This window comes from Telmatherina bonti (genome assembly GCF_933228915.1).
Source record: "Telmatherina bonti genome assembly, chromosome: 14".
NCBI lineage: Eukaryota > Metazoa > Chordata > Actinopteri > Atheriniformes > Telmatherinidae > Telmatherina > Telmatherina bonti.
Window position 1 is genome coordinate 7,176,161 of NC_136612.1, and position 9,873 is coordinate 7,186,033.

General features: G+C 50.7%; 1 protein-coding gene across 1 annotated transcript in view; it reads left to right on the forward strand.

Annotated features, from left to right (window-relative positions):
- The window catches only part of pdxdc1 (pyridoxal-dependent decarboxylase domain containing 1), a 33,642-nt gene extending 24,234 nt beyond the window's left edge, over positions 1-9,408 (forward strand). Inside the window, exons 15-23 of the mRNA XM_079252181.1 lie at positions 397-467; positions 3,377-3,482; positions 3,566-3,740; positions 3,811-3,923; positions 4,013-4,134; positions 4,375-4,467; positions 5,977-6,073; positions 7,546-7,644; positions 7,928-9,408. Coding sequence (XP_079108307.1) covers positions 397-467; positions 3,377-3,482; positions 3,566-3,740; positions 3,811-3,923; positions 4,013-4,134; positions 4,375-4,467; positions 5,977-6,073; positions 7,546-7,644; positions 7,928-8,151 — 1,100 coding nt within the window. The 3' untranslated portion in view covers positions 8,152-9,408. The remainder of the gene's footprint in view (positions 1-396; positions 468-3,376; positions 3,483-3,565; positions 3,741-3,810; positions 3,924-4,012; positions 4,135-4,374; positions 4,468-5,976; positions 6,074-7,545; positions 7,645-7,927) is intronic.
- Positions 9,409-9,873: the final 465 nt, after the last annotated feature.

A 9,873-nucleotide genomic window follows, 5' to 3' on the forward strand; every position in this document is an offset into this window, starting at 1 on the left:
AAAGAGATCGTAGGATCTACGGAGTCGCACAGATCGTAGGATCTACGGTGTCAAACAGATCGTAGGATCTACGGTGTCAAAACAGATCGTAGGATCTACGGTGTCAAAACAGATCGTAGGATCTACGGTGTCAAAACAGATCGTAGGATCTACGGTGTCGCACAGCTCGTAGGATCTACGGTGTCAAACAGATCGTAGGATCTACGGTGTCAAAACAGATCGTAGGATCTACGGTGTCGCGCAGATCTGCTTTCAGTTCTCTCGAGCAGATCTTGTGTCTACACTGTGGAAACACCTCAAATCTTCCAGTTTCAGTGTAACGTCAGCTGCGTGTGTCTGTGCTGTAAGATGAGATGAGTAAACACGTTGATAGCTTTAGCTCCTCTGTGTTTTAAGGATCAAGCGGGGGTTCGGTGGACGGCTTCAGCGCTGTTGAGAAGGAGGTGCTGGATACCTTCAACAGATGGGTGAGTATTCGTCCTGCGATGCATCGTTTCTCTTTCAAGAGAACTGAATGTGTGTATTAACTAGACGTCCCTGCAGGCTGTACAGAAGTCCATGTTGCTTTTAGTTCTGCTTCACGTCGCTGCTCTGCATTCTGGAGGTCAGATCTGCTGATGTGTCAGCATCTGATGGATTTCCTGACATTCTGGTGCAGTCAGTCATCGTTCCTGCTCATCCGGAGCTGCGTGTAAACGCTAAGATCATAAATGTCAACGTAGACTCTGTTAGAACCATTAAACTGCTGCGGAGTAGGTGGACAATGAGCAGCATGTCTCTTCAATATGAAACATGTGCTCACATCATCGTATGTTTACAAGAGAGGATGCACAATTTATTCATTTTGGAAGGTTTGACTATTAACAGATGCACGAATATCCCAGCGATCACAGACGTAAACAGAAAACAGGACGACTAAGTTCAGTCCCTAAAAGTGGGATAGGGAATGTTGGGGAGCTAGCACCCTGTCTTGGCTCCTCCCCTGTCTTGGCTCCTCCCCCTCTGGTCCGGCTCCTTGCGTGATCCGAGGCTTTTTTATTTGCAGCTTTTTCCACCAACGATTTTCTCTTTCTCGGCTGTTTAGCAGGAGGAGGCAAATAAACCGAGCCGGGTCGGGAAATCCTTCCTGCATTTTCTCAGCCATGTTTGCCTTCCGAGTTTCTTCTTCACTACTTTGTATTTTCATCCTAACATGCTGTTTATATGCAGGGTGTGGCGATCAGGTATGCGCTGCTGGAGGGGGAGGAGGGGAGCCGGGAGAAGAAGCTACGAAATATAAGAAATGAAAAACTCCATTTGGGTCGGAACGTTTGGATTGGTCAGAGTTTTTACAGATTTACAGTAAACTGAGGGGTCTAACTATATTTCTTATAGTTCATGATTACAGAATGTATAGACTACTCAACTCAACTTTATTTATAAAGCCCTTTAATACACCAGAGTCTAAACAAAGTGCTGTACACAATCGGCCAAAAAAAAAAAAAAAAACCAGAAAAAACAGTTCAAATGCAAAGAAATACAATAAAACAACAGGTCAGGAATATGGAATTAAAACAATCAAACAAACCGAATAAATAGTAAATAAAACCAAAAATAAACTAAAGCACACGGACCGGAAGCTGTCTTACGCTGGGTTAAAGGCCAAGGAATAAAAATGGGTTTTAAGATGAGTTTTACAGATGGACAGTGAGGAGGCTTGCCTCATGTGTAGGGGGAGCTCATCCCACAGTTTTGAACAGGCAACTATCAGGACGAGGAACCACTTGACCCAGGGTAAAAACATGTCTCTGAGGAACATGACCTACTGCAGATTTAAACATCAGCTCACCTTTCTGAGACTTAAACACGTTTTACTGTTTAAAATGCAGCGATCCGGGTGGTTGTGGCCAGTAGGGGGCGGTGTTGAAGCACACACACAGTGATTTTACTGCCAGAAAACACACGTTGCACATAGTAAGCCGTCATGCATGTTGCCTGGCTCTGAGCACAGACAGACGTGCTGCAGCTGATGTAAACGGGAGGAAACAAAGTTCCCTGTCTGTCACTGAAAAAGAACGAACCGCTGCCGAACCGCCTCTGTCCAACCAAAGCCATGGAACTGGACGAAGAGGGGGATATTGTTCCACCCAGCGGGGTTACCGGGTTAATTTTGTCCGGCGTGCTATCCGGCTGCAGGAGACTGGTTCCAGTGGGAAGCAGCATCCTGGTTCCGGCTTGATAAGCCGTCTCTGAGCTGGACTGGTCTCCAGACCTCGTGGTGGGATGTTCCCAAACAAGGCTCCCATCCAGCAGCTATCCTGGCTGTCTTCAGAGGTCTGGAACTGCTGGGATTTGGTCCATCGTCTGACATGACGACATCAGGGTTGCCATGGTGAGCACAGTGTTCTTTCAGCTTCTCATATCTGTGGTGGACTTTGTGTCCCCGGTAGTCTGCTGTGATTAGGCGGTCCTTCCCATCCAGCGAAGCAGATCCGTGTCCAGCTGCGCTCTCTGCATGTCTGGTGTCCACTGATCTGCAAACATCCCACTTGGCAACATGCTTTGGCCGTTGATGCGGGGCGGTAAACGTCTTGTCTGACCGTCCTGGAGCATCCTTCCACACCTGATGGGGGGGGTGTAGGTGCTGGGGAAGAACAGCATGTTCACCGCTGGACACTCTTCCATCCTGACGGTTCAGGTCCTCCTGGAACCAGAGGTGTGCTTTCATGTTGTGTAGCTTTCATGCAGCATTTGGTGTTTTTACGTTGCAGATCTCATCATGTTGCGTCCGTGTTCTGACGCAGAACAGCGGAAGGGTCTCCTCAGTCCCGCTGGGATGAGCTCTCCAGAAGCTTCCTCACTGAGTTTAACACCTATAGAAGCTCCATGAGGTTCCCTCAGCAGGCTGATCAGACCGCGAGGAGAGCAGAGGTGGTGAAGCAGCAACCACAGCTGCTGTTCTGCTGACCAGCTGCAGCTTCCTGGACATGAAACGGGCATCTGGCTGGAAGTGGGACGGATGGTTCTGGAGGGTTTTAATTATTCTGAACATGACTGAGCTCATTGTCGGGGACCAGAAACCAGTCTGTATCTGCGCTGGCTGTGCTGACTGTGGTCTTACCGAGTGTGCAGGCATCACACAGCTTCTGTTGCTGGTTACTGGGATTTTAAACTGGACTTGCTGTTTGTCATGGGAAGTGAGGCGCGTCCTGCGTGAGGGATGGGGGACGCGGACCTGGCAACATCCCCGCTAAACGTCAGCGTCTGTCTGCAGAAGAAGACTGAAGTTCAGCTGACAGGACGAGCCGTCGGCCCGGCGAGCCTTCGGCGTGGCGGGAGCGTGACTTCGTGCGCAGCTTGTAGTCATTCGGCTGTTTTCTCCTCTGTCTGCATGCAGCTGGGTGAGCAGCTGGCTCAACTGGTTCCCAGCAGCGGCGTCGATGTGGTGGAGCTGGAAGATGAAGGAACCTGTGTTCGGTTCAGCCCTCTGCTGACTGCTGCAGGTAGCAACACACACACACACACACACACATGTGAGAATGATCACAGGGACCACTCAGGAAGGTGGGGTCTCCCTCCGGTCTAGTTCTGGGCACCCAGCAGGAGGATGTGGAGGAGATGGTGGAGAAGCTGGTGGAGCTGGTCCCCATGATGACTGCCACACTCAGTTTGAGACAAGACTTCAGAGAGGAGGTGCGGCGGCGCTCCCCGCTGCTGCGATACGTGGAGGAGCCCGGCTGGCCTGGTCTGGGAGTGGTCCGGTAAGGCTGGGTGGGCTTCAGGGAACGTGTTTGCTGTTCGTGGCGTTTTGTGACGGATGTTGGTGTTCAGCTACGAGCTGCAGGCGGAAGCGTCGGAGGAGAGGAAGCAGGAGCTGAGGAAGATCAACAACGAGCTGCTGAAGAGGCTGCACGAGCTCGACACTGACATAGTCTTCTCCACTGGTCCGTAACCCCCCCCGTCTGGGCCACAGTCCGATCCAGAACCGGATGTGATCTCACGATGTGTTTTTCCCGCCTCTTTTCCCTGGCAGGCCCAGAGTTTGTGACCGAAGAGAGCTGCATCTTTGTTGGCATGGTAACTGATGATGTAGACGTGTCCGAGCTGGTGGAAACGATGGCTGCCATGGGGAGGGACATCGAAGAGAGTGGAAGGGTAATTTTACTCTATGCCTGTCAGCAGTTACAAGTCGGATTCCAGCTCTGATTGGCCGGTCCACATGTGTACCACACGTCACGCAGTGTGTTGGATAAACACCAAAAATCTGATTCTTTTAGGAGTTTTCTTTGTTTTGACTTAAAACTACAAATAATACAAAAAGATCTGTTTTTATTCAGCTGGTGCTTCATCTGCTCATCGCTTCCTGCTCATCATTTTGGACTTTTTCCTTTCCAGCTGTTGGAAAACATGACGGAGGTGGTGAGGAAGGGCATCCTGGAGGCTGAGCTGCAGCTGCAGAGGGCCACCGAGGAGAAGCTCCTGGAGGAGGTGTGTACACCTGGATTTTAGTCATGTTTACAGCAGAAATCAACATGTTTACAGCATATGAAAGATGGATGGAGCCTCCGGCGGTTAAAAGTGACGCCTATGCAGAAGTGTATAAAACTGCAGTTCCCCCTTCATCCACTAGGGGCTGCAAAATATAGCAAATCCCCATAGACTCCCATGTTAAAAAGACCAACTTCACAGCAGAAATAAACATGTTTACAGCAGAAATAAACATGTTTACAGCCTGGTACAAAAATCCATTTTAGGTTTAATAGGTCAGGTTTACCTTCATGACAACTGTGGGGGGAGTGAATTTTTTTCTAACTCGCCCGTTTAAAAGTAATTTAATCTCGAAGTTTGGCATATTTAGGGGCGTGTCCTTTTGATTGACAGGTACCCGATCTCCCACTTCAAATCAGAAGAATGTAGAACAACCGCAGTTTTTAGCCGGTTAACAACGTGACTTTGCTTTAGCCTGCTTACCTCCGTTAGCTGGTTAGCTCCTGTTATCTCCGGGTTAGCTCGGTTAGCTCTTAGCTACAGAAAGCTCGGAGCTCGCTCGATGTCAATCATCCACCATGACGTTCACAGCCCCCCCCTCTCAGCTCCACCTCTTTTTCGGGCGAGACGACACGCATGCCCCTGCCAAGATGGCGATGGTAGGAACCGCCCACCGAGCTTCAATTCAGCTCTTCAGAAACCTACGGGGGACGTCATGGAGGCTCCGCCCATCTCTTTATATACAGTCTATGGTTTCAGTCCAGGACCCGCATTCAGCAGTGTTTCATCTCCAGTGGAGCTTCATGTGAAATAGCATGACTCAGCAACACGTTGATGCAACAAGCTTTACAGACACGTTAAAACATGACAAGAATCTTTTAAAATAGAAACGAGAGAAAAGGAAAAAAACTTTAGACAAAAACCAAACATTCCAGGACGTTCCAGCTGATCTGAGGCTTCCTGGGACTTTCTTCCAGACATGTGGAGCTTAGAAGCTGAATGCAGCTTCTCTAGGTCACTTAGAAAACCTGCAGGACATCAGTCCTCCAGGACCAGTGTTGGGGATCCCTGCTGAAGCTGGTCTACGGAGGTTTTCCAGCGTTTCTATCCGTCCAGGAGGTTTACAATCCAGACACAACATGTAGTGTTTATTCAGAGACTCCAGATGGTAAATCCACCATTATTTATCACATCTTCATCACCATCACTACCATGTTGCTAAGAGACCTCTATTTTCACCTGGACATGATGATGAAGACACTTCCTGTCAGACTTTCCACCAGTCAGAGAGCTTAAACTGATGGTAACGTCCAATCAGAAGCAGCCAAAGATCAACAAGTGATGAGAAAAGCAGGAAAATAATGATCCTCTATGGCTGGAATAAAGCCAGGAAGAGGCTCTTTATGTATGGTGGTGCCATAAACGAGCCGAGCAACAGGAGTAAATGCAGGTGTGATCTCCGTTTGTGCAGCAGAGTGTTGACCAGAAATGCTTCTTTGTGTGTTGCAGGGGATGCTGAGGCAGCTTCCTCTGGTCGGCTCTGTGCTCAACTGGTTTGCTCCAGTTCAAAGTAACATCAGGGGAAGGACCTTCAACCTGGCAGCAGGTACGCCTCAGTGATGAGTCTTTACTCTGCTGTCTGCCTCCGCCGGGATTTTGTTGGGATCATTCTGAGGAAAAGCACAAAGATTTTTCTCCAGAGGCTTCATTTTGTTCCGCAGGACGTTTAGCGTCGCCACAAGATTCTGCTTTTTACCTGATTGTTGGTGACGTTGCTCATTATCAGATAAACATGGAGTTATAGGTACACTTTTAGCAAAGGTTGGTTTAAACAGGTGAGCTTCACATGATCCACACCTTCAGCTCTAGTATCCATCCATCTATCTATCTATCCATCCATCTATCCATCCATCCACCCACTCACCCACCCATCCACTCATCCATCCATCCACCCACCAACCCACCCATCCACTCACCCACCAACCCACCCATCCACTCATCCACCCACCCACCCATCCACTCATCCATCCATCCACCCACCAACCCACCCATCCACTCACCCACCAACCCACCCACCCACCCATCCACTCATCCATCCATCCACCCACCAACCCACCCATCCACTCACCCACCAACCCACCCATCCACTCATCCACCCACCCACCCATCCACTCATCCATCCATCCACCCACCAACCCACTCACCCACCAACCCACCCATCCACTCATCCACCCACCCACCCATCCACTCATCCATCCATCCACCCACCAACCCACCCATCCACTCACCCACCAACCCACCCATCCACTCACCCACCAACCCACCCATCCACCCACCAACCCACCCATCCACTCACCCACCAACCCACCCATCAACCCACTCATCCACCCACCCACCCATCCACTCATCCATCCATCCACCCACCAACCCACTCACCCACCAACCCACCCATCCACTCACCCACCCACCCACCCATCCACCCACCAACCCACCCACCCATCCACCCACCAACCCACCCATCCACTCACCCACCAACCCACCCATCAACCCATCCATCCACCCATCCATCCATCCATCCATCCACCCATCCATCCATCCACCCATCCACCCATCCACCCATCCATCCATCCATCCACCCATCCACCCATCCATCCACCCATCCACCCATCCATCCATCCACCCATCCACCCATCCACCCATCCATCCATCCACCCATCCACCCATCCATCCATCCATCCATCCATCCATCCATCCATCCATCCAGGATGTCCAGCTCTTGCAGGACTTCCTGCTGTAACGTTGCGGCTCTGATGCAACATAAAGGGAGGCGGACACAGAGTGCTTCAGTACAAAACTAAACTTTATGAAAGAAACGTTTAGAGAAGGTGTGACAGGATGTACCAGTGATGTAGGTGTTGCGTAGGAATGTGTAACCAAAGCAAAGTAAACCAGTGCAGGACAAAGCATCAGGTGCCACACCTAAACAACCCCCGGTGATCTCCAGCCCGACACACACCGAGCTCAGGCTGCTGCAGCTCTGAAAGCTGGCAGATGTGTGTTGATTCTCTGTGTCTTCAGGTTCCTTAGATTCCACGGAGACGACATACTCCACCAAGGCCCAGGCAGGCATACCATCCCCGCAAGACGCTCCCCCCTCCCCCTCAAAGAGACCACCAGGTAGGCGTTCCAGTTAAAGCGCTGTGGGATGTGTAAAGACAGCGCTGAGTAAAACACCAGTTCCTGGCTCACGTTTCCCAGACCAGCTGCTGGACCTGAGGGAGAGGAGTGGTCTTACGTTCCTCGTGTGCAGGTTCCTTTCTGGAGAAATTCTGCTCTTGCCTGATTTATAAACCTTTTTATTCTAAATCTGTTTAAAACCAGCATGATTTAAAGAGAAAATATAATCTGAAATAACTGATGAAAACGACGTGTTTGTCTTCCTCCTTGTCTGGCGTCGCAGGTCAGAGGTTGTTCCGACGGCCAGGTGCGAGGTCCGACTCCGCGAGCGAAAGCAGCTCTGTGGGGCGGGGCGAAGACGCGAGCGGCATCCGGCCCCCCACCCCGGAGGCGGAGCAGCACTCTGCCAGCGACGTTGGAGCAGAGAACAACCAGGAGCAGGCGGAGCAGGTGGAGGCCGAGGACAGGCAGCCTGAAGGCCAGGAAGCAGCGCCGAGCGACAGATAGGACATCAGGAAGTGTCCTCCGTCCATCCTGAACATGCTACACAGAGTCAGACCCCCCCTCCAACACTGTGAAATCAGTTCAGTGCTTTACTACTCATCTAATGAAGAAGACTTTTAGGACAGCAGCAGCGTTGTGAAATGTGCCAGACTGAGGAACCGCTCCACAGCGGTGACAACAGCAAGCAGTCAGGTGCCTTCGCTCGGAGTCGGAGCGTCCCGTTGGACTGCGCTGCAATAAGAAGCCATACTGTCCATGACACTTCCGCTGAAGGTATTCATCTCCAACGCTTCTACGCTGGAAACTCCGTCCACAGAGAAGGATTTCAGGCTCAGTCGGACAAACAGACACGTGTAACTACAAAACCATGTTTCCTTTAGTTCCAACGCCTGGGATAAAAATAGTCATTTCACAAGAAGCCGTACGAAAACCAGGATCTGAAACCGAAACTTGTTCTTCTGCTGCTCGGAATTAGAAATAAGATCAAATGGTTGATCAGTTTGGAAAAAATCTGCTCAAATGAAGGAAAACTGTATTGATTATTGTAAGATGAGTAACTTGGCTACTGTCAGGACAGACGGAGGACAGACAGCTGATCCGAGGCAACAAGGGTTGATTTAGGCAGGTGGGTCTTCCTACAGGCTGTTTTAACCTGGAAGTGTTGACATGTAGACATGCAGGCAGGTAGGGAGGACAAGTCACGATGGACCACCTGTCCAGGTGTACCTACACCTCACCGGCTAGCTGTTGGGACCGACTCCTGCTTCCCCCCAAGCCTGAGCTGGAAGAGGCCAAACAGCGTTTCTTCATCTGAGCCTAGCCGTGGTCCTGCTGGGCTCATTTCACATCTGTCTGTCCAACGTGGGACAGTTTGTCCAACATTAGGCAGTTTGGCTGTCCAACGTGGGACAGTTTGTCCAACATTAGGCAGTTTGGCTGTCCAACGTGGGACAGTTTGTCCAACATTAGGCAGTTTGGCTGTCCAACGTGGGACAGTTTGTCCAACATTAGGCAGTTTGGCTGTCCCACGTGGCACAGTGTGTCCTTCTTTCGACAGTTTGTCTGTTCAACATGAGTCGGTTTGTCAAACGTGAGACGGTTTGTCCGACGTGAGACGGTTTGTCCAACGTGAGACGGTTTGTCCAACGTGAGACGGTATGTCCGACGTGAGACGGTTTGTCCGACGTGAGACGTTTGTCCGACGTGAGACGGTTTGTCCAACGTGAGACGGTTTGTCCGACATGAGACGGTTTTTCCAACGTGAGACGGTTTGTCCGACGTGAGACGTTTGTCCGACGTGAGACGTTTGTCCGACGTGAGACGGTTTGTCCAACGTGAGACGGTTTGTCCGACATGAGACGGTTTTTCCAACGTGAGACGGTTTGTCCGACGTGAGACGGTTTGTCCGACGTGAGACGGTTTGTCCGACGTGAGACGGTTTTTCCAACGTGAGACGGTTTTTCCAACGTGAGTCGGTTTGTCCAACGTGAGTCGGTTTGTCCAACGTGAGTCGGTTTGTCCAACGTGAGACGGTTTATCCGACGTGAGACGGTTTGTCCGACGTGAGACGGTATGTCCGACGTGAGACGGTTTGTCCAACGTGAGACGGTTTGTCCGACATGAGACGGTTTTTCCAACGTGAGACGGTTTGTCCGACGTGAGACGGTTTGTCCGACGTGAGACGGTTTGTCCGACGTGAGACGGTTTTTCCAACGTGAGACGGTT